The sequence below is a fragment of the Macrobrachium rosenbergii genome, chromosome 55 (genome assembly GCF_040412425.1).
Source record: "Macrobrachium rosenbergii isolate ZJJX-2024 chromosome 55, ASM4041242v1, whole genome shotgun sequence".
Classification (NCBI taxonomy): domain Eukaryota; kingdom Metazoa; phylum Arthropoda; class Malacostraca; order Decapoda; family Palaemonidae; genus Macrobrachium; species Macrobrachium rosenbergii.
The window spans coordinates 20578692-20604125 of NC_089795.1; the positions used below are offsets into that span (position 1 = coordinate 20578692).

At 40.4% G+C, this 25434-nt stretch overlaps 1 protein-coding gene across 16 annotated transcripts in view; it reads left to right on the top strand.

Moving 5' to 3' along the window:
- Positions 1 to 65: 65 nt before the first annotated feature.
- Positions 66 to 25434, top strand: part of LOC136835678 (bromodomain testis-specific protein-like) — a 194299-nt gene continuing 168930 nt past the window's right edge. For 6 of the 16 annotated variants that reach the window (XM_067099513.1, XM_067099514.1, XM_067099515.1 and 3 more), the window contains exons 1-2: positions 87 to 255; positions 9010 to 9865. In XM_067099513.1, the coding sequence (XP_066955614.1) occupies positions 191 to 255; positions 9010 to 9865 (921 nt within the window). In that variant the 5' untranslated portion in view covers positions 87 to 190. Of the gene's footprint in view, positions 1113 to 9009; positions 9866 to 25434 lie in introns of all 16 variants that reach the window. The other 10 variants (XM_067099516.1, XM_067099518.1, XM_067099526.1 and 7 more) reach the window with 5 other exon arrangements.

A 25434-nucleotide genomic window follows, 5' to 3' on the forward strand; every position in this document is an offset into this window, starting at 1 on the left:
TTGTGAATAATAAAAATGACTGTAGTAGTGATTGTGAGATGTGTGAGAGGGGTAGCGTGGGTCATGTGACCAGGCTCCACCAATCAGCTTGCGAGTAGTTGTTAGAGATGGTGTGGCGACGGCGGCGGGGGTGTGGAGGAGCTGCCATTGAGAGCGCTGCGTCACCGCCCTGTATCTATCTCTCACAATCATGGAGGGCAGTGGTCATCCAGCCCACCATTCCTTCCATCATACACCAACGCCCGTCAACAGAGGGTATTAGAACATTACTCGTTCTCTTCTATGCTAAATAAATTGAAAAACCCGCAAGACAAATGAGCGTGGGTTCTAGGCTGTTCTTAGAGGTTGGATCAGCCATATTATTCGTCAGATTGTCTTATTTGAAAACCTTGGGTTTCTTAATTTTTGGTGAATTGTACAACCTATGCATTGGTCTATTTGTGAAGGTCAATTTTATTCGTATGGAAAGTGAAGGAAAAGGAAGAGTTTGTGTGGCAGGGAAGTGAAGAGGCAGGGAGCGGTGTTGGAAGGCGTCCTGCCTGTGCGCGGCTCCCGGCGCCTCTGATCGTCTCCCCTATCCCGCCATTTTGAAACCCAAGCAGTTATGGCTGACGCCAGGGACGTAACCGTTCAAGTTTTGTGGTGATTGCTACGTGAGCGACATGTTTTTGTGTTGGTTTCAATTGTCATAGTGTTCTTGAAAGATCAGAGGTTGTGATGTTCTATCTTGTGAAGATGAATTTCACCTGAATTATGTGAAATCTTTGAGTGAACCAAAAGGACGCCACACAACCGCCAACCCACAGGCCGACTGACTCTATAGGTTTGTTATTATGACTCACATTTCCTTCACAATATACACACATCTTTCATCTCCCGGACTCCGTTTCCGATTCCTCATGCTCGTGCTTCACACATTCTTTCTCGTTAGACTAATGCTAAAGTGAAGAGTGATGCAACTACGCGACTCGGGCATTGCAGAATTTGAATGCAACTCCCAAGCACGTAGCCCCAATCCAGCATCGGTTTTTGAAAAGGTTAAGCATCAGTGCCCGGCCTGTTCGCTCTGCCTGCAGGTGGTGGTGTCCAGTTGCATCATTTATTGAATTTGGGTATGTATTTGGTGTAGATGGGGCGGAATTTGAAATATCGGGGAAGGTGTTTCCGTTAGGCTTATTAGTATCCCCAGGTTAGGGCCAAACGCCGCCGGGACATCGAGGGCCGTTTGGTGGCCGTGATGCGCGCTCTCCACCTTGCCTGGTGGGGTCTTTTAAGTTGCTTTTCTTTTGATTTCTTGGCTGAGTGGAAGGTGGGTTGGTGTTCCTTAGGCCAGGTCGGGTTTCAAGGCTTACCCTAGCCTCTGTTGTTGTTAGTCCTCGTTATTGTCCTCAGGGTGGTTAGGCAGGGTAGACGTGTAGGCTGGGTATCATTTTTTTTGTTTTTTGTTGTGGTTTTACTATGCAGCAGTGTGGCATCATAGATTAAATGGGTAAGCCCACTTTTGATTATGATAGGTCTGTTATGGTATGCCTAGTTACTGTTGTATCTTTGGAATAACAGTAATTGGCCCAGTCAAAGTAGTTATACAAGTAGTGATAACGCTTTGATAAAGCGTGGGATTGATTGAACTGGTCTCTGGTTGTAGGCTAGCCGTTATCTTCCAGCAACCCTTTTCTTGTATGAAATGAACACTGTTCACTCATATTAGCCAAAGCCAGTCATTCGACTACCATTCCGATTGGGTGTAAGCTAGCCTTACATTAGGCTACATGACTGACTGGTCGTTCAGGATCTCGACTCTTAGGTTTTGATTTCAGTTCTAGGCCTGGTAGTTTCAGAATTCTTTTTGGGACCTGGTGTGGTTTGGAATTGCTTCCTGCGTTTATTGTATTGGACCGGCTGAAATTGTGTCAGTAGGTGAGTTTAGGCTAGTCAACAAATTGTGCCATCTTCCTGTTGACAGTGGCTTTGAAATTTACTATGCTACCACTGGATATTTATGTTCATGGTTATGATCTCAGTCTAGTTAAGTAGTAGGGCTATATCAAATTTTCCTTTTAGCCAAATCTTGTGGCCTAGCACTGGTTATTTCTTGAGTTTTATGTAATTTTTAATCAGCCTCAAGTTAACTCGTCCATAAATTAGAACAGTTAATATATACTATTCATTAATGGTTCAGTCCATTTCTGTACTCTGCATTAACATCTTGTTATGATGCTTTTACATCATATTACCGTATTTGTTTATGTGTTTTGGCAGCAGCATCTTTTTTTGTGCAATTAGAGATTGGAGATGGCTAGACAGCATGTTTAATTTTTCCAGTTGAATAGAAGTTGCTGTTGTTTAATTGCCCAGTTTATAAAGGATGACAAAAGAGAAATAAGAGAAAAATTCCCTAATAATTGTGTAGTCTGTATTGATGAAACATGTTAAGCATAAGATGGAAGAAAATGTCACACAAATGTAGGTTTTGAGTACTGTTCAATGGAATCTGTAAGAACAATGGTAATAAATCAAGTTTGCCTTATTTATCTTTTATTCAGCCTTTTCATTGTATAACACTGTGATTGTGAGGAAAGCTTGAATATGGACGAGTTAACTACATAATCCCCAAGAGTTTTTATTTGTTTCACACAGTATTGTTATTGCTTGGCAGTGTGTACAGTAGCTGCAATAGCTGTAGAGTCTACTATGCAAATTTTAGAAGCAGGAATAAATTTCTTAATTTAATGGCTGTTCCTGCCAAGGTCCAGATGGCCCACTTTAACATAAACTCTTGTTTTTGGCAATTTTATACCCATACTTCACTTCTTTAATCCCTAAGCTTTAATATGCTGTTATATTTATCATGCATAGTCTTCTACTATGGTGTAAATATCTCAAGCAAATATTAAGTTAGTAATTCAATAGTCTTATTCTGCCAAGAGGGAGATAGTCCCATTGAACTGTAATTATTTTTCAACTTTCAGTAACTAAAATCTTATGGAGCATATCTTTTTTTTTTATAGCACAAATGAATATTAAAATATTTTACAACGTAAAATCCTATAGTCTTATGTTAATTTGTTAATTTCTTTGAAAGTCATTGCTGGACAAAACAAATAAGCAGCATTTCAGATGTAACAGACTTGACTGCTAGTGTCAGCACTAGTCAAAGTTTAATTTATTCATGGTTATTAGTGGCTAGATAAACTTGACTGTTAAGTAATGGGCCAATTATTCATGTTGGTCATATCTCCATGTACAGAATTATTTGTAAAGAAGTTGAAGAGTTTGTATGGTAAAGAAGTTGACACTGGTTGACCCCAGAACTAAATTAACCTGCTATCGCCATCAATGTTGTAACAGGATGCCAAAAATTCAAACTCAGTACACAAGGCCTGTGGCCAGGTAGGCTATGATTGTACAGTATGGTCTAGAATAAAGAAAAGTATGGTATTAATGCATATATTTATGCACATCTTATTGCTCTGTACAGTGTCATGGGTTCCTGGGGTCAAAGACCCCCTCTTAGGCAGGTAAGGGCATTGGGCCTTAGGATAGGTTAGGGTATGATTCACCCTTATTGAATCTCTTTGATTTGCCATTTAAGCAGGTTGCAATTGCCATGAAATAAATAAACCTAACATTCAGTTTTGTACTTTTGCCAAGAGCTGTTGGTATGGCTCATTGATGCACAGTGCTGTATAGGATAATGTTATTCTGTAAGAAACATTTGTCTGGAGAAAGTGTCATATGCTATTAACTTGCTGAGCATCCTTGCAAAAGGTGGCATACCCATATGTAATGGTGAAAAAAGAACTGCAGAAATTAATATAAAGATATTTTGTGTTATGTTAGTTGGGGAAATAAAGTAGATTAAAATATATTTTAGCTTATTAGTGTTGACATTCATACAGAAAGCTTACAATGTTTGCAGCCTACAGTATAAAAACGATGGGTAAGGCCACCACAGCACTGTAGAATAGATGATGAATATCTAAAATGTTTAACATGCACAGATTTCCGAAGTGCAGTCTGCGAAATTCCATATTAAAAATCTACACAAGTGTTTCTTAACCGGGGTCCTTCCATCAATTTTAAGGGCCACTGGAAATGCATTACAAATAAAAAATGAAAACATCGACAAACTCAGTATGTAATAATAATGATCAAATTCATTAATTTTTATATATACAAGAAGAGAGATGCAAAGGAATGCTGGACTACAGTATTAACTTAAGAAGGATTTTCAAATTATTATGCCTACTAAAGATAAAGCCATAGTTGTTGTAGGTGAAGAGTAAACTGTCACTTTTGAACAGTGTACAGGTGATAAGAACCCCAGCAGACTTTGTTGAAGGAAGTTTAGGAATCCTTGGCAACAATGCCAGGCTTTGTGGTAGCATTATAATGTATGTGATGTTTGAATACTTTAATAAAGAAACCAGGGGCTGAAGGTAACTTAGTGGTAATTTGAGGAAACTAGGATTGGTAAACATTAAATTTTCCCACAGACTGCATAATAGAATTGGATCATGGTGGAAGATGGGTACTCAGTAAGCATTCAATCTAGTTTTGCCATAGCTGTTTCACCTCATTGGTACACCCCTTGCTATCAGTCTAGTTTTGCCATAGCTATTTCACCCCATTGGTACACCCCTTGCTATTAAGTCTTGTTAGGAGTTGTGTATGCTACATGGCACCTTTTAATGCCACAGTTGTGGCTTCAATAACTGTTTGTAAAAAGTATAGGTTCTTGAACACAACCCAGTGGAATTCCAAAGGTGTTGGGTCTAGGGCTCTATGCCTAGTAACAGCTATCAAAACATGATTGCTGCTAGTTAATTGTATTGTCAAGGAATGAGGAAAAGTACATAGCATTTGCAACTACTGCATTTAAAACGTAGTACTTGTTGTGAGTTTGAATGCTCTCAATAATTGCTAACAAGGAAGCAAGTTCTGGTACACGGTCCCAAGTATTTTTTTAGTCAGCGGCAAAGATACCCCCATACTATATCATTTGCTGATGTAATGGTGTTTGAGGATGTATAAATGAAGTTTCAAAACCTGAAGTTGACATGTATCTCCCATTGCTGTGGCAAAATGTGTTAAGAGGTACCAAACTCAAGGAAGTTCTTGACATAAACTTGATGGTAGTAGACACTGAATAACCAGAAGTGTGTAGGTGACTGTTATTTGGGGAATCGTAAGTTTTTTACGACTCCTGAGGAAGGGATGTTATGCCTAACAGTACTGTAACACCTTGACACCCTGGTCTATTTGGTTGGCTTTCAGGTCACCAGATGTAACAAAATGGAACAGGAACTTTTGGAATTCATATGTTTGGCTGTTTGTGTTTTAGGGAAGAATTTTTGTGTCCTGACACATTAGGGCATCTCCAGTTGAAACAGTAGTGTTACTGCTCAATTGTGGAAATTTAGGAAATTTGTTTTTGAAGAGTACGTACTGTTGATTGTCATTGCCTATGTTGAATTTCCCCATTTGTAAAAGTTTTTGTTGTTAAATGATTGAAAGTTAATGTTTGTTATTTTAGGCTTTACATTTTCTTCTTAAGAACAATGTAAAAGGGGGTTAAACTTTATAGTTTGGAAATATTGAAAAATCTCATTTTGTAATATCAGTCACCAGAACCCACAGGTATAGGACCCCCAAAATAAAGTTTAGAAATTCTTTTTTGTATTTTTCGAGCATTAGTGATAGTAGTGTGCCTCAACAGAAGTTTAATCATGGGCTTTAGTAGTACATAGAATGCCTCATGGTTTCCATAATTTCACTGGTACATGCTTTTGCAACCAGTGTAAACCCCTCTGGTGAAGGTGGTTATACCATCTTTTACTTAAGAGTTGTAGTTACATCTGTCTAGGTGATAGTAAGGATGTTGACTGTGGCCTTTTTTTGAATTTTTTGTTTGCAGAGAGTATTTGGTTTGTCCTTAGAGATGGTGCACTTGTTGGCCTGAGGTCTTTGGTGTAAAACCATAGTTATTGCCCATGGAGTTGGTGCCCTTGTTGGCTTGAGGTTTTTAGTGTAAAACCATAGTTTATTGCCCATAGAAATGGTACCCTTGTCGGCTTGAGGTTTACTTGTAAACCCATAGTTTATGGGCCATAGAGGTAGTACCCTTGTTGACTGAAGGTTAAAAGTATAAACCCATGGTTTATATTTATTACTTTGACAGTGGAAGTCTCCAATAGTGGTTTTAATGTGATGGTTGAAATTTGCGAGATTAGTCTCATTGAATTTTGTTTAAAAAATAAAAAACGGGAAATATTCTGTGCAACAAGTATTTGTGTGGTATTTTGTTTTATGTAAAAGCAGATGATTTTTTTTTTATTTTATTTTATTTTTTTTTAACAATTAATGGTTTTAAGTGTGACTTTTTTTGTGGTATTACTTTCCTCTACAGACCATTGGGGGATAAAGTGATATGCTTTGGTAACAGAACTAGATGATTCTGACTACTGTATATGACAATACTTAAGTCATCTTTGACTGAATCCATTCCCGTGTGCTGAACTTAAAATTTTAATTGCTGATTGGTGAGTTTCTTAACTGAACTTCTTAGGAAGATTTCCCTTTTGACTGTCATTCACAGTTAATTCCATATTGCTTTGATGCCTGTACCTTTGACCTTGGACTGTAGTGCTTGATACACATTTTGCTGTGTCGTCATCCATATTCAGTTGAGATGTCAATGTGGCATTGCCTAGTACCAGACAGTTTATTCCTTAAGCTGTAAAGTTGTGAAACATTTTTCATGGTAATGTAATTTGATGCTGATAATATATAATTGGAGAAACTATTTTAACATGCAGTGCTTGTACTGTATCATCAAGGGTTTTTTCAAGTTGCATTTTCCCTTCAGTACATAGAATGAGTTGTCTGTACTCACTCTAGGCAAGTTCACTTTCAGTCTGATTCTCGCCTTTTAATTTTTTTTTCCCCATATCCGAGGCTTTTTTTACTTGTCTATTGTTGCTGCTGTATTGACTACCTCGCTGATTGAGTGCTCCTGCATCATATGTCCAAACCATATTGGTTTTTCAGATTTCAGTGTGCTGTTCAGCTTGCTAGATATCACATTGCGCGATCTTCCCACAACACACGGGACAAAAGTCAAAGCATTCGATAGTTGTATGTTATTTAAAAGTAAGATTTGCCATTCTGTCACATTGGGGTTCTGCACATCCATCTCTAATTATAATATTCTTTTTCCTCATGTGAGATTGAAAATTGGTAACTCCTCCATGTATGCAGTGTTTTGAAATCTTTAATTTTGACACCATGTGTCACATACAGATGCTCAGTGCAAAGTTAGCTCATCATTTTTCCTACATCATCCCCATGGCCACTTTTCTAACTATGCTTTTGCATATTTTTTCTTTTTGTTTACCATTACTTTTTTTTTTTTTTATTAATGTTCAATCATTTCCAATCCATTCTTCTGTTTTGTGAACATTTCTGAGTGATAGAACACTGAGCTGGGTTCACAAGGTCCATGGCCTGATCCTGACTTTCTGTCCACCAATTAACCCAATTGTTAATGAGCATCAAGAGGGTTTAACTATAGGCCGTTGGGCTAGTAACCTCTTCCTTAGAAACTAGCTGAAGGTGGGAAGGATTTATCTGGGGAGAAATACATACTGTATACTGTACTGTACTTACATTTTTTTGTATATTCAAAATATACATTTCAAATTCAATAGAATTTTGTAAGGCAATATGAAAGTTTCCTTTAATATTTGGTTTTATATTCCCTAGTACATACTGTTCACAGGATACCCAGTTCCAGATCATAACTGGTAGTTTTTCTTAGGTTATTTTCAGTTCACTTTACTTTCAACAACACTTGTCTTGTTAGCAATGCATTGTTGGCGAAGGACTTCAGTTTTTGCAGTCTGAAGATTATGATCTGCATTATTGAGTGGACATGGACGTCTAAACCTTTATGGGAAAAATAAAAAAGTTATTTGCCCAGATTCAGGGATTCATTTTGAGTGATAGACATACCATGGTCAGTCATTGACCCTTCATTTTTCAGTGACTTCATTGTTTTTGGAGTTGGAGAATGACTATGTCTCTTGATGGTCTGGGTCTTTGGATTTCCACACCCTCCACCCAAACTGCTATTGGGTGTATTGCAGAGCTGGTTATACAGATTTTTTTTTTTTTTTCTAAGTGTCAGGTGATATAGGCACTTTTGCATTTATGGTCAAGTGTTGTAGAGGTGCTCACCATTATTAGAGTTATCAAAGGTTTTATTTTGAATATTTCAAGCTTCAGTATTGTTCAGTTCTGTGATTGTACGTAGGACCACATGCATTCTGGGAATGCCAACAGTATTTAATCTTAATTTTTTAATATGAACTTTCATTGAAGTGGTCTGTAATAATTTATTGAAAATTCACGATCAATTTTTGTGCAGTTAACAGTATGTTGGAGTTTCCACATTGTAACCCAGGCATGGGCAGCCTTTTGGCAGTTGGGGGCCTCATCATAGATTTTTCCAAGCAACCTCAGGCTGCATAATATGTTAGTAAAATTGATATGCATCAAGTTTTGTGCCCAAATAGGTGCTTGAGGTAGTCATAGTTTAAAATGTATTCTTTCACTTCTAATTATTGAAGTAGTGGCAAAGAAAAAGGGCTAATAATTGCTGAATCATGACTTAACGATTTTGTCTTACAGAACGTCATAATAATTTTAATGTATTTTATTAAGTAATATTTTAAGTTAATATAAATTAAAATACATTGGCATGTCACTGGCTAAATGTGACCTGCAGGCTTTAGGTTGCCCATGTATATTGGTTTGGCAGTGGAGTTATAAGTGTGTTTTGCTTTTTGTGCCCAAAAAGTTAATTTCTTCTGCAGATTAGTCCTAGATTTCAACCATTTCTTCTGCAAATTAGTTCTAGATTTAAAGTTTCATAAATGTATACAGTACTGTACTGTAAATTGGTAAGAATTTTGCCTGGTCACTTTTGTTTTCATTTTTCTTTTCCAGGGATATAACTATGGAGGAGACGAATGGAGGAGGAATGCAGGTGGACTCTCCCCCTAAGGTGGGAGGGAACGTGGAACCTCCACCAAGGGAAGAACCTGTTATCGACCCTGTAAATGGGATAGTGCAACCTCCATTTTCTCCACCACCCCATAGACCTGGGCGAGTAACAAATCAGTTACAGTATATTCTAAAACAAGTAATGAAGACTGTTTGGAAACATCAGTTTGCTTGGCCGTTCCACCAGCCAGTGGATGCGGTCAAGTTAAATTTGCCAGATTACCATAAAATCATAAAACATCCCATGGACCTTGGCACTATCAAGAAACGTCTCGAAAATAAGTACTACTGGAGTGCAAAGGAGTGTGTGCAAGACTTTAATACTATGTTTACTAATTGTTATGTGTATAATAAACCAGGTGAGGATGTAGTTTTAATGGCACAGACCTTAGAAAAAATATTTTTAACCAAAGTGGCAGCCATGCCTAAAGATGAAATTGAGGTTGAAGATGCCACAAGCAAAGGTGGAAAAGGGAGAAAAGGACGGACACCGACTGTGCCAGGAACCAAACCAAGGTCTGTACCTGCACCTGTTACAGCTGTTACTGCTCCTACTCCGTCTCCAGCAGTACCTGCTCCAGCTGTGTTTAATACAGTTAGTATAGGAGGTGTGTCAGGTACTACCAGCTCACCTGCCGTATCAAACTCCCTTTCCTCGCCGCTAACAGCCACTAATGTAGGGTCTTCTCAGTTGCCATTGCCCATGAGGGTTAATACCCCTCCAACAACTACAGCAGCAGTGCCGGGCTCTACTGCACAGCCCACCGTCCCATCCACCCCTCTCAATTCATTGCCACCTGTGAGTATTAAATGAATATTTGTTCTTTGTATTATTACGATTCAGATAAACCAAACTAGAATTCCATACAAAAACTGATGAAAGTTTTTAGGGTTTTTACTTTGTTCTTATGAGTGTAGTCTTGCAGTGTCCCATTTGAAAAATTAGAAGCTTGTCTCGTGCCAAGATAGGAAAGGGGTGATGCAGTTCCAGATTCATATACTGTACTCGTTTGTTATTTATTTACATGATTATTTTGGAGCTTGCAATGAGAAGTAGTTATGGTGGAATGTCAGTTTTGAGGTTAGAAAGAAAAAGCATGAATTGAGGTACTGAAAACAGTGACAGATTATGAACAGGGATACAGGAAGGTTGATAAGCGCATAAAGGGGAAGAGAGAGAGAGAGTAAAAGATACAAAAGGAGAATGCTGTTGTGGTTATTTTGAGGATTTGTTGATTGCATAGAGAGAAGAGGGACAGAAGTGAATCATGAAGTGTAAGGTGATAGGGCCATAACAGTATTTACAATATTGAGAATGGTGTATGGTAGGATTCTTATTAAGAAGTAAGACGATGACAGAAGGATCTTGGAACTACTTACCTAAAAATTGTGTTGTGTAACAAATGTGGAAGGCTTTCATTACACTGACTATGAATCTAGTTTCAATGTTGAAATTTGTTGGGAACCTTCCCATACGGGCATAGAGGGAAGTGGAGATGTGATAAAACAGCTCAAGTTGCCAATGTAATGGGTGGAGTAGAAGCCCTTGAAAACTATTGTCCCAGAATTCTCTTGTACAATTAAGAAGGGTTTTGTTACAACCTAAAGGAAGTACTAAATACTTCAGATCCCTTCCCATGCTGGCAAAAAAGGAAATGAAGGCGATCGAAAAAAGAAAACTAAAGCTGTAACGATTATGTTTAGATTAAAAGCTTTGATTCAGTTTTCACTTATCCAAGTACAGCCGTTGAGTCAGTTATGTTTGTATGTCTTTTAGGAAATTTTCATTTCACTACCCTTTTGTTTTATGGTTCTTTGCTTTTTATGAGCATACATTAATAAAGTACAATGATTTTTTCTTTGAATTATACCAGAGTGAGTATCACAGCATAATTATTAAGCTCACAAGCTGTACAAAGTAAAATACTGCTTATCACAGCTGTGACTTTGTAACAGACAAAATTTCCAAAGGCAGTCCCTGGTTATTGATGGGCACGGTTATCGGCGATCCAGTTTTTCGGTGCATGTCTAGCGACGAAAGTCTGCAATTTTTTATGCCAATATGCACCGATTTCTGCTTGCCAGCAATTTATGCCTATTGTCATGTCGTCGGAATGGAACCCCCACTGATAACTGGGGACTGCCCGTATGCTGAAAAGGTAAACATCTCAAAACCCATGACAACAATCAAAACTCTTAGGAGACTCTCTAAAGCTCATCTGTAATGGGCTCTTTTGTGGAGCAGTGAACCAGAAGATAAAGTATAGCTTATTAAGCCCATCATTGGATTGCCACTCTGAAAACCAAAAATTCTATTTTAAAGTAACGCTGCATTCAGATAGGTCACACCCATTTGGCCCTTGAATATTAAATGAATATACTATGCCCCACATGACCTTATTCCTGTATTTAGGTCATTACTTGCACACATTGATGTGAATGTCCAATAGAGTATCCAGTTACCAAATTTTTGAAGAACCATAGTTTGTTGAAATTCAAATATTAACTATTCAAGACAAATTGCTGGACAGCCCTATGAGTAATGTTTTGATTCACAGAGCTAGTCAAACTATAATAATAATGATAATAAAAAGTATTGAGTTGGGTTACATTGAAGAGGGAGGAAGAGGTGGATCAAGTGTTAGTTATAAAAGCTATTTGAAATGTTGAAAAGTAAAACTACGCTTGCATGTGTGTACATAGAAAAAGCTTGTGGTAGAATCGATAGAGAGGGAGTTTTGGGCTTATTGTGGATGGTTGGCAGTCAGATTGTTGAGAGCAATAAAAGCTTGGTACGATGGATGTGAAGCAGGTTTTAAAACTTACTGTATTTGCAAGAGTGTGAGTGGGTTGGTGTAATATGGGTCTTAGGCAAGGATGTGTTGTGTGCTTTCTTCTTGGCTGTTTGATATCTTAATGGATGGAGTTATAATATTAGTCAGTTCACTAGATTAAGTACAGAAATATGGAAAAATAAAATAAGATGTCAATGTAGTGTGTGAGATGGCGTATGTATGCAGCTGGCATAATATTGATTGGAGACAGTGTAGAAGAACCAGAAACTAATTGGGTCTATAAGGGGAAATCCTTTCAGGGCAAATGGCTATGCTATTAAATAAAAGCATTAAATTGTTTTGCAAGAGGCGAGTAAATGTGACCATGAGTAATTTATGGGTACATGGAAATGGGATGATGAAGTAAAGTATTTATCAGATGATGCAAAAGATTGGAAGGAAGCTTGGAGTATATGAAAGTATTGTTTATCTAATTTAAGTTTATGGAAATGGACTTTGCATTTGAATGTACACGAAACACAAAAAGGTGAAAACTGCTTTGTGTAGTATGTGGCTTAGGAATATTATAAAGGATGAGAGACTGATTAACCCCTTTGGTTTGGTCTTGTGGAAACAATGTAAGACGATAGGTAAGTGAAAAGTGCACATTTTGTTGTAACTGGACAGATGAGGAGAGGAGGACAGAAGTGACTGAATAATCATTGTGAGAAATGCCCAGTTTTTTATCAGTATTTGAACATTTGGAATGCTTTTGTTGTTAGTAGTCAGTCAGTAATATATTGCACTGATTGCCATTACTCAAAAATAAGTATTACTAGTGTTGGTTTACTCTAAAAAAAAAAATGAAGATAATTGAGAAAGAGATCTGAGAAAAATGTATTTTGAGTCAATGCATTTATTATTAGCAGGCTACTAGGTAACTGTTGGCAAAAGTCCTTCGAAATCCTTGCCGTAAATAGGTTGTTCTTGTGTACAAGCAGGAAGTAGATGTTTGGAGGTCAATTGCTTGGAATAGTATGTATAGTTGTTTATTGGGAGATTTTACTTTTGTAATTGATGCAATTGGTTCCAAGTAGTTGATTATGCCCACCACTTCTAGATAGATGGTGTGAAAGGTTTTGGAAAGGAGGGGCCTCGCCATTCATGGAGCAAATTCATGTGTATGCAGTGCAAAGATGAATGTCATGGTGTAAGAGTATATGGGGTTTGAGCTGCCAGTGTGGCTAATGTTGAGGTGATTTCGTTCATGATTCAATAGTTACAGTATTCCTTTTTTTTTTTTTTTTTTTTTTTTTTTTTCTCTCAGGAACTGCCCCAGTAGGTGAAAAGTCTAATGTTGAGAAAAAAAATGTCAATTGTGTTCATTTTATATATTTTGTGATTGTAAGCGATAGGGAACCAGTTGTTTAAGCTGAAAATTTTATTTGCCCTCTTATACCAGTCTTAACTACCTGAAGATTTTATTGTACCATGTAATTTGCAGGTTTTATGTGCATGATTAAGCCTGCTGTATGTTTTAGAAATGATTTCAGGTGTTATTGTGAATGTTGCACTTATTTGTTGTAAAATTGTTTACATATGATACTTTACAAGTGGGTATTATGCTAAGATGTTTTGTTCATGACACTTACCTGCCAGATATATATATAGCTGTATTTCTCCGAAATCCGACAGAATTTCAAAACTCGCGGCACACGCAGTGTGGCCAGGTGGTTAGTACTCATTCCCGCCCGCTGGGAGGCGGAATCGAGAACCATTCCCATTTTCTATTCAGATTTTCTCTGTCGCCGGGTTACTGTTAACATCTGTTACAGTACCTCCGCCTCTGGTTTCGTTAACTTGCTTATTCCCACAAGTATTCTCTTGACTTTTGGTTTTGATTCTTGGACTGTGGATTGGCACATGCTTTTCTGGATTGTTGTGGTTTTGCTTATGACCTCTCTTTAACTATGTCTGGTTCTAGTTCTGCTAGTTTCGTGTATGTTGTATGAGTGATTGTAAGGTGAGGCTACCAAGCTTGGTGGACCCTCACTCTGTTTGTTTGAGGTGTAGGGGGCATGTTTGTCTTATAGATGATCGATGTAAGGTGTGAACCTTTATCGGATGCGAGCTGGAAGTCTTATGATTCGTATGTTAGCAAGTTGGGCGTGACAGGGTTAGGAGGTCTTCCTCCAGGAGTGTGTGCAAGAGTCAGGTTATTTCCTCTCCTGATAATCCCAACGTAGTTGATGTTGCACCTGTCCCTGTGGTTTTGCCTTGGGCCCTGATATTGTGTCTGTGGAGGGTTGGCCCTGGCGCAGATCATGAGTTCTATCCGTGCTTTAGAACAAAGTGACATCTCTCCAAAGTGCTGTGAAGTGTAGTGCTCCCCCAGTGTTGTGGAGGGGCGTCAGATCGCCCCCATAATGCTTCTAGGCCTGGACTGCTGTCAGACTCCCAGGACTCAGGAGAAGGCATGTCGGCCGCAAGAAGGTTACGGGGGCTTCCCACCCGATCTGGCGTCCCTTCGGCAGTTCCTGTTGTCGCTTCCCAGGCTGCCAGAGATGCGTGCCCGGCGCGCATTCTCAAGGACTGCTTTTCGTCCTCGAGCGTCCTCCCCGCGCAAGGTGGAATTCTCAGTGAGACTCGTCCTCTCAAGAGGAGTTGTGTTCAAGAGGGCGCTCGTCAGTCTTCTTCGTCGGCTAGTTATTTTGATGCCTTTCCACCGCAGAAGAAGTCTAGGATTTCGTCTGATGAGGATGTTTGGGCGCCCAGCCGCTCTATGGAGAGAACCTTTCTTGCTCCTGTGAGGAAGAAGAAGGCGTCCCCTGCGCCCATCGTCTTCCCATAGGATTGTCTCTCCTCCCAGACAGGATTCTTCGCCTTCTAAGAAGATTTTGTTGGAGATGCAGCGACAGTTGTCTTCTCTTATTGCTGAGAGGACTCTGCTCCTCGTCGTCGCAAGGACTTGACTTTGCCTGTCAAGAGATCAAGGAAGTCTCCTTCTCCTGCTCCGCGTTCGTCACTCCTTCTCCTGTGTCGCCGCCTTGTTGTCCTGTTAGCTCTCTTGCTCCGTCGTGAGGGGCTCGTCAACAGGGCGGCCACTTCTTCCGTGGCGCTTCGGCTCGCTCTTCCAGGGCGCTTCTGTTCAGGGCGACTCGGCGGGGCTCTTCCGGTTTTTGGGCGTGGCGCCTGTGGCGGCGCTCTTCTGGGCGCTCTCCAAGACGCTCCGCTGGGCGTTCGCCGGTTGCTCTTCAGGGCGTTCGGGCATTCTGTTTCTTCTGAGAAAAGAAGATCCCTTCTTGGATTGGACCTCAAGGCCTTCTTCCCCTAAAGTGTTGGGTGACCGTTTGCTTCTCGGCTGTGGCGGAGATGTTTCTGCCCGACTCGGATCCTGCTGAAGTCGAGCTCTGCGTCTGCTTCCTCTTCTTCGGACTACCAAGTTTTAACCAGCTTGCTTGAAGGACTTGTTAGGGACAAGTTTAAGCCTTCGGCTCCTCTTTCTCCTCCTTCTCAGCTAGCTTCCTCCAAAGCTAGGAGAGCTCCTGGTTTTGAAGATGACTTCTTCGTTGGCGACCAAGAGGGCTTTCAAGAAAGTCAACATGTGGATGGAGGAACGGAAGTCCCATGGCAAGACCTCTTTCGCTGTGCCTCCGTCTAAGCTTTCAGGCAAGGCTGGTATGTGGTATGAGACAGGAGAAGATCTCAGCCCTAGAGTTCCTTCCTCTTCTCAAGGGGATTTTACCAGTCTTGTCGACGCCTCCGTGGTCTCATCTGCCTACTGCTAAGGTTTCTTGGACCTTGTCAGAGACCGACCATCATCTCAAAGGTCTCTTTCAGCACCATGGAGTGTTTAATTTCTTGGACTGGTGCTTGGGAGCCTTAGATCTTAAGCTTGAAGCTCGGACTCTATTACTTTGGGGAGCTCTCTGGTGTCCTTAACTGTATGGACAAGGCAGTTAGGGATGGATCTGAAGAGCTGGCGTCTCACTTTAGTGCGGGCCTCTTAAAGAAGGGCCTTGTTTGTGACTTCACTGCTAAGTCTGTCTCCCCTTAGCAAAGGGCAGAATTATTGTTCGCTCCTTGTCCAACCATCTGTTTCCCCAGTCCTTGATTAAGGACATTTCCGCTAGTCTTAAGGAGAAGGCCACGCAAGACCTGTTGGCTCATTCTTCTAGGCGTCCTCCAGCTCCTTCTTCTTCTTGACGTCTGCTTCAGTTTTGTCCACCAGGAAGAAGCCCTTTAAATGGAGGAACTTCTTCCTCTAGATCGTCTCCAGCTGAGGAAGAGGTTTCACGAGGCGGCCCCTCTAAACCCTAGGGAAAAAGTGACTTCTTTCACCTCCAGACACCTGTAGGAGCCAGGCTTTTTATTTTTTCCGATGCCTGGAGAACACGAGGGGCGACAGTTGGTCTCCTAACTGTCTTAGAAAGGTTACAAGATCCCCTTTCTCATGTTTCCACCCCACTTTGCACGTCGCCCAGGGATCTGTCTCTCGTCTTACCACCGAGAGAAGCAACAGATTCTTTTGGACCTCCTGGAGCAGTTGTTAGAAAAGAGCCGTGGAACAAGTTCTGAAGTTGGATTCTCCGGGGTTCTACAACAGGCTTTTCTTAGTCCCGAAACAGTCGGGAGAGTGGAGACCGGTCCTAGATGTAGCGTCTTGAATCGTTTTATTTCAAAGGACAGATTCAAGATGGAAACGCCCTCAGTCGGTTCTAGGGGCCTTAAGACCAGGGACTGGATGGTCTCTCTGGACTTACAAGATCATACTTCCATGTTCCCATTCATCCTCAATCAAGGAAGTACCTGAGATTTGTGCTGGGGGGCGAGTCTTCCAGTTCAGAGCTCTCTGCTTGGTTTGTGCACAGCTCCCATGATCTTCACGGTGATCATGAAAAAGCGTTCTGCGAGGTGGCTTCACCTGGCGGGTGTTGGGTGTCATTCTACCTGGGCGACTGGCTCATCGAGCCTCTTCTCGGGAGAAGTGTCTGGAGGACCTGACTTTCACACTGAATTTGTGAATCCTTGGGACTTCTTGTGAACCAGAAAAGTCCCATCTGATCCCCGGCGCAGTCCATCGTCTATCTGGGGATTCAGATGGATTCAGTGGCTTCCGGCTTTTCCATCCCGAGAACGGCAACGGCTGTGCTTAAGCAAAGTTTGAGTCCTTTCTAGGGAAAGAAACATGCTCGGTGAGGGAATGGATGAGTTTGCTGGGGACCATTTCCTCGCTGGAGAAGTTTGTTTCCCTGGGAGGCTCCATCTCAGACCTCTCCAGTTTTTCTTGGCGGAGAACTGGAGGGACAAGGAGAATCTGGAAGAGATTTTGACGATATCTCCCTTCTGTCGAAGGATCATCTGAAGTGGTGGTTCGACCCCTTGAAGCTTGCAGAAGGGGTTTCTCTTAGCCTTCAGAGCCCCCGACCTAGTGTTGTTTTCGAGCGCGTCCAGGGAAGGATGAGGAGCAACACTGGGAGGGGGAAGTGTCAGGCACTGGAGAGGGAACAGGTGTCCTGGCACATAAATCTCAAGGAATTGGGTGCTATCTTTCTGGCTCTTCAATTCTTGAAGCCCAAGTTGCAGGCAGAATTGTCCAGGTCAATTCGGACAATACCACAGCTCTAGCGTACCTCAAAAAACAGGGGGTACTTCGATCTCGTTCCCTGTTCATCCTTGCGAGGGAGATCCTGCTCTGGACTCATGCTCGAAGGGTCACTATTCTCCACGAGGTTCATTGCGGGAGTGGAGAATATTCGAGCAGACCTTCTCAGTCGGCAAAATCAGCTGCTACCGACCGAGTGGACTCTTCACAGGAGGTATGTTTAAAGTTGTGGAGAAATTTGGGGGCGTCCTCTTAGTGGACCTCTTTGCCCGTCCAGGACAACAAGACTTCCACTTTACTGCTCTCCTGTCCTGGACCCAGGAGCGTTAGCCATAGACGCCCTCCTCTGGGACTGGAAGGACTCGACTGGACTTACGCTTTCCCCTCCCTTCAAGATCCTGGGAGAAGTGATAAGGAAGTTTGCAACGTCGGAAGGAGCAAGGATGACTCTAATAGCCCCGTTCTGGCCTGCAGCGGATTGGTTTCAGAGACCCTGTCCTTCCTAGTGGATTTTCCAAGAACGCTTCCATTGAGGTGGACCTTCTCAAGCAGCCGCATTTCAGAGAGTTCCACCAAAACCTCTCCGCTCTGAGTCTGACTGCGTTCAGACTATCTCAAAGTTGGCCAGAGCAGAGGTTTCGAGATCTGGTGGCAAAGGCCATCGCCAATGCCAGAAGACCTTCTTCGAATCGCGGTCTACCAGTACAAGTGGTCTGTTTTTAGAAGATGGTGCAGGAGTAAAGGAGTTTCCTCGTCCTCGACCTCTGTACCACAAATAGCTGACTTCCTTTTTATCTTAGGCATAAGAATAAACTGGCAGTCTCGACTATTAAGGGCTATAGAAGTATGTTATCGGCAGTTTTTTTAGACACAGAGGCCTGAACTTGTGCGATAACAAGGATCTTCACGATCTATTAAGATCCTTGAGACTGTCAAAATTCCTCAACTCAGGACACCTTCTTGGAATCTGGATGTTGTCCTGAAGTTTCTTATGTCTGGTAATTTTGAACCTCTGTCTTACGGCTTCCCTCAAAAGCGTGACAAGGAAAGCTGTCTTCCCTAACGGCTCTGGCGACAATAAGAGGATCAGTGAAGTGCAGGCTATTAAAACATATTGGCTTTAGGGGTCCTAATGCTGTATGCTCCCTAAATCCTTTGTTCTTAGCCAAGAATCGAGAATCCTTCAAACCCTTGGCCCAAATCTTTTTGAAATCAAAGGTTTGACGGAAATACTTGGGCAAGAGTCAGAAAGAGTCTTGTGTCCTGTCAGGGCTCTTAAGTTCTACTTAGCCAAGACCAAGAATACTAGAGGCTCATCGGACAATCTGTGGTGTTCGGTGAAGAGACCTGATCTTCCCATGTCCAAGAATGCCTTAGCATTCTTTTTAAGAAGTGTTATTCGAGAGGCTCATTCCTCCTGCCTAGAAGGTGACATGAGACTTCTGAAAGTAAAGCTCATGAAGTTAGAGCTATCGCGACTTCGATGGCTTTCAAAAGAATATGTCTCTGAATGATATTCTTGGTGCTACCTTCTGGAGAAGTAATTCAGTGTTAAGCTCATTACTTGCGGGATGTGAAGACGACATTTGAAGACTGCTCTTCAGCTGGGACCGTGCGTTTCATAGACACTATGTTGGGAGAAGAAGGCAATACTCATCCTATCCTTTAGGGGTTAGGTAGTATTTTTAATCTTGTTGTTGTCTATTTCTGGTTGTTGGGTGGCCATTGAGGTGGACTTCCCAATTTTTTAGCCTATGCTAGGTTCTTTTACCTTAGATGTTGGCGGTCAGGTGGTTAGTCGTTGTCTCCTTCTCCCTCTCTGTGGTAACATGATCTAGTCCTATTGTGGTCACGCCCCTTGGACAGGTCATCTGGATCTCTCAGCTTTATAGGTCCCTACCTTGCTGGAGACTCTGGATTAGCAGAAGCAGGCTTGGGTGACAGATAACCTCGAAGTCAGCTATGCTAACAGGTAAGGAACCAAGGCGTCATTCATCTACATTTATTTGTTTCTAAATCCTATTCTGTCTCTTCCCACCTCCTACGGTGGGATTCAGCTATATATATCTGGCAGGTAAGTGTCATGAACAAAATGATATTTTAATGATAAAATAAGGTTTGTTCATGCCTACCTGGCAGATCTATATACTGAGTGCCCTCCGCCTCCCCTCTTGAGACAGTGGCACTAGAAAATCTGAATAGAAAATGGGAATGGTTCCCGATTCCCGCCTCCCAGCGGCGGAATGAGTACTAACTCCTGGCCACACTGGGTGTGCCGCAGTTTTGAAATTCTGTCGGATTTGAGAAATACAGCTATATATATATCTGCCAGGTAGTATGAACAAACCTTATTTTATCATTAAAATATCATTTTCCTCTTTTTATGTATTGTATTTGAAAGCTTCAGATTTGAAGTTTTTATTTTTCCCTGCCTGAACCAAGTGAAGTAGTTGTGAAGTTATTATGAAAGTTAAATTAGGATGTTAAGCTTCTAGTTAGGATTTGTGAAAATTATCTTCAGGCTTATTTTTAGTTTAGTTTGCTTGTCAGTGGTTTCGTATTTTTAACCTGTGAATTGTTAGTTGGTGTCCACTTTTTCTTTTTGTTTTTTATAGTGCCACTTTTTTTTTCTTTGCCCAAGAATTTGTCATATTTAACTGTTAGGTTATTTTCTCATATTATTGACCCCTGCCTTTCTCTGTAAGGTTCAGAATTTCTTTCGAGTCCTTAATCTACTGTGTTATATTATTACTATTATTTTATCATTGTCATCGTCATCCAAGCTGCAACCATAATCAAAAAGCAGAATGCTATAAGCCCAAGGGCTCCAGGCAGGAAATTAGCCTACATAGAGTAAAATTATGTATAGACTATGATATCAAAATATCAAAGAAACAATTAAGATAACAGTAGCAGAGCTAAATAAGAAAACAAGAAGTGAGACTTACTTCAGCCTACTTTGTAACAAGTATAGAAAGACCAGAATTTGGTCACGAGCATAAAATATCCTGAAAACTCTTTAAGTATTGTATTTTACAGACGATAACGACTGTAAGAATTAACTGCATATCTATTACTGTACTTTGTGGTGGATGGTTAATTGCAGTACGTCAGTCAGTGTCTCCGATATATTCTGAATTTCTTCCAGTCTCTGGAGAGTAGACCCCATTGGAGGATAACAAAATTAGTGGACGAGCCATTGTCTAATTCTCTTGGTGAAAGTCCGTTGTTCAGAACCTTCCTTTATCTGCTTGGAAGTGCCAGTGTGGTCTCCTGCCTTGGAAATGAAATGTTAGGTAGAACTGATTTTGGTTCTGAGTGTCTTGGTTTCAAGTTTAGAGCATTGCCTTGAAGGTGTCTTGGTTCTAGAAGCTTAAGAGTTGGATATACTGCCCATATTAAGGCAGCAGCTTGTACAGTCCAAGACATCAGTTCGTCTCCCAACAAGTTTACTTCTGTTGGAGAATTGATGCTAGGGCATCCTGTTTTCTGTAGCACTTGACAGGTGATGGGCATGCAAAGAGCCACCTTAAATTTTGTAAAATTTCTGCAGGCGCTTAAAGAAGCAACAGATGTGAGGCTCGCAAGGGACAGTTGTAACCTGTACTCTTTCATTTCTTTTTAAAGGTTGATGTCTTAAGAAGGCTGCAATACATATCACCATTGGAAAAAGCCTCTTGTCTGGTCTTATTTCTGCCTCTGAAGCTCCTCCAAGTTCTAGCTTGTAAGACTCCTAGATTTACAGCAGTCACTTTATGTGAACCCACCACCTAAACACTGTCCTTGGTATTTCAAACCTTGCCTTTTTTTGAGGGGGTGTTTGGTGTCCTGGGTCTATTGGAAGCACTATGTTATGCTGTCAACTTTTAGGGGACGTGTTTATAGAGTCCCAGTTTGTTGCTTTGTTTGTTTCCGGTAAGGGGAGTTGAAGACAAATGGATGAGGACAGCAATCTGTTCCTTTTATGGTTGGCCAAAGGAGGCATGATATTTGAGAAGTATACCAAAGTAATGATGTAATTCTTGTCAGTGCGTTGCAGCTGCTCAGATGTGGAGAATAGTTTAAATATTTTTTCCTCTTAATATACGCCGACAATGATCAAACATGCTAACTCGGGAACATTTCCTTGTTTCCAACTGTTACTCCCTAAATGATCCTGTTTTTACACAAGTTCTTAAGTGGCAGATGTCTAGGCACTTTTAACTGCAAGCCCCTTTTCCCTTAAGATTCAGTATGGGTCTCTCATTTGTAGCTTTGAGGAAGAGGAACATTTAGACTGTAACTTCAAAATACTGTACGGTGATGAGGACGATGAACCTCAGCAGGCACAGTCATGGTTGAAAGAAGTGTGGGAGAGGGAGAACAGCAACTGCTATCCCCATGGGTTGGGATGTCTTTAAGCATCGGAAGTGGCAATTTTGTTTGTGTAGCTCTTTGCTTCACATTTAAAAGTTGGTTTGTTTTGCTGGATGTTTGGTTGACTGCCAATCATGGGATTCAAGAAGCTAATTTTGGTGATAGGCATAACTTGCTGATTGTAGATCCAATTGAAGGCCATAAATGTGACTGCATCACCGAAAAATCCTACTTGAAGGCATACTGTAGGTGTCATGTCTTGTTGACTTGATGGCTAGAGAAGCAAAGGCCAACCCAGCAAGACCAGGCATGGATTCCTCCTGTCACTAGAGGAGGCAGGACAGAAGGTAGGAGTGTTTAGAGTGAAGACAAGCAGCAAAAGAAGGCTTCAGCCTGGGATGAGCAGACTGGTAGAGCGTTCCTATTGTGAGCCATATTCACCTGGTTGCATTTTTATATTCAACTGGTTAATGTGTACCAGAATTTGGCAAAAGTAGAGGCATTTTTATAGAAACTGCTCATCAGATGATACCTTTTATTTAACAGAGGACAGCAGGTGAAAAGATCCTGAAGGAATCCTGTAAAACAAGGTATTTGAAGATGTGATAGAGAAACTATCAGTACCAATGATCATGCGGCAATTAGTGCCATGTCTCAAGTTTGCTTTGAACAACACTTTTGACCCTGGCAAGTTACGTGGAAGAAATACAACTCAATATTGAAAGTGGTGTCCATAATGATGAACTTGACAAAATCGCTTGAAGGACATAAGTCATAAGTACCTGGTCAGTGAATAGAACGGGTTAATGCACAAAATAAGAAATTCGTATAATAATGAACTGGCATTTACTTGGAAAAGTTTGTTGTTTTATGAAATTTTAGTAACAAGAAATTACCAGTACCAACACAATGAAGTAATGCAATAATGGCCTGGCCTAGTAAATCAACCAAGTTTGTGTTACTGAACAAGAAGATAAATTTAAGTGGTTGAAGGTATTAGTTAAAAGTACAGTACTTACATTTCCTGAGGGAATTGGTGTCTTATGCCAACAACCAAATCATTGCAGTAATATCACTGTCAGGTTTTACTTCATAGCAGACAGAAACTGTAAAATGAAGTAAAAGTGAATTACAATGCAAACACTGTCAGTGGCACAAGACGGTTCTGGGAAAATGGTAATTACTGTAGAAAGCTGTACCAGAGTAGAAATTGAAACATAGGTAAGCAGCGAAACGCATGTACATTGGAAGTTTCTGTAATATTCACTAGTAAGAGTCCAATGAAACGGATTTCCCTGTCCATGGAAATAAAGCAACATAGTTAAGGGGTCACACATTGTTGATTTTCATGTAATTTCACAGGACATGAAATAAAAAAAATGAAATCTGCCCAGAGGGCATTTTAATAGTAAGTGGTATATGGGACTATTTCTGCTTTGCGGCCTTCTGGTGTCCCCATGCTTAAAGGGTGTAATATGAAAAGACCTTGTTTTTTAATAAATAAAAAAAAAAAGAAGGGTTGCATAAGTTATAATTAGGGGTAAAATACATTATTTGGTCCTATGTCTGGCAACTCTGTTACCTTGGTACACAATTGGTGCGAAGATCGTATATTAGTTATAGTCAACCATCAATGATCATTAATGTGTCTGAAGAGACATCAAGTAGCAGTAGGATGAACAGGGAATGGAGTTTTTATAAGACTGCTTTAAACTGTTGAAAGAAGGATAATGATTGGTATGCTTTGGCATCAACTGATTCATGCATTCACTGAGTCCTCTTTTAACCCTTAAGGGATGGCATAATTTATCAATGTGCAGCACCCCAGACCGGGGAAACTTTGAGGTCGGCAAAATAAAAAAAAATCACATCAATGGAAAGAGAATGACACGTACATTCACACTGTATAAATAAAAAAATTCTTTAAAAATTTTCCCCTACCTTCCACGAAAGTTGAAAATGACTATTTACAACCCCTTGTAATCATTTACAAGACGACAGAATTTTACCAACTTATATATGTTTTTCTAATAAATAAGTTTTCAGGATTTTGTAAAATTATCATTACTGCTCACACAGTATCAAAACAGATAAGAAATAAAAGCAGTAACAAATTTTTTGCATATTTGTTGTAAAATATTCATGTAAGTTTACGAGAAGGAAGATTCAGTAACATTTTTTTTTACTTTTACATGTTTTTTCTAATATTTCTTTGCAATTTTCTATGTAAGATTACATTTACAATCGACATACTATCGTGAAAGACAAAAACAAAAAACAACAGCAACCCCTTCATATATCTACAAGCAGATTTACAAAAACACTCGTGAGAGAGAGATGGCAGTACCTTCCCCCTTGAAGTCACAAGCATTACTGATACTGGCCTAGCTCTCACGTCTGTATAAAAGTTGCCATTAGTGAATTTATAGCATGTAGAAGTATTGGCACTTTTGTTTCGAATTATTATTACCATAACATTGGTGCGTAATTCTGCTTCACACTGGAGCGCAATCCGTCCACCTCCACAAACCTGTTTTACTTCACACTCAAGCTCAGTCCGTCCACTAAGGATTAACCTCTGTTGGGGGTATACCATCATTTCATCTTAGTGATGCACTGTAGGCATTACTAAAGGCCCCCAGCTATATCCACTTTTCAACTTTTTAACTTTACATAATTATTACTACTTACTGCAGTTGTAGGACTGTTGAGCTGCCAATACTCTTGTTGGGAAAGGAGGGGGAGTGGCAGGGGTTGCAGAGGCTATGGTTGTGATGCACATTCCATTGTTTTCTTTTTAACAAAACATACTTAGGAAAAATTTTTGAGGCTGATGTCTGAGGAATATGTGTTTTCCTGATAGTATTTCAGTGAAAATAGAATGGAAAATTGTACAGTAAACACCCCGTATTCGCGTTCTCATGATTTGCAACTCATGCATTGGCCAGGTTTTCTGTGGAACATATCTAGCTATTATGGAAAATTTGCCCATTCGCGGCATTTTCACTGAGAAATATTCACTAATTACTGTATTTTCATATAATTTTCATGAATAAATGCACTTTTTGTGATAAAACTATTAAAATACTCAGGTATAAGCATTTTTATAGGGTTTTTCTTGTGTTTAAACTATCAAAATGGGCAGTTCTAAGTGTTTTTAGAGGGGTTTTGATTATTCGCGGATTTTAGCTATTCGCTGGGGTGTGTGGTACGCATCGCCCATGAATACGGGCGGTTCACTGTATAATGTTTTTTTATTTTAACTGTTACTTGTCAGCCAAGGCCTTGGCAATTGAATGCATTACTGACAGTAAACAAAACAAATTGAGAGAAAATGGAAAGAAAATGAATACTAACCTTAGGTACTCCTTTTAGACAAAGTTACTGCAAGGCTTAATTGTATTTGGTTAATGTTGAATTACATTTACTTAACAATTAACAGTAGTTTACAAATTTATCACCACCATGGGCACACATGAATAATAAGAGATAATAAAGACAAGTAATTAATGGTGCTGCAGAAGATGAAATTCCTTTGTCCATTCACAAGTGGATGGGTCCAGGCGAAGAATGAAAGGGAGAGCTGAGATTGTCCTATGTCACTTAACTATGAAGGCATCCCTCTGAAAGAAA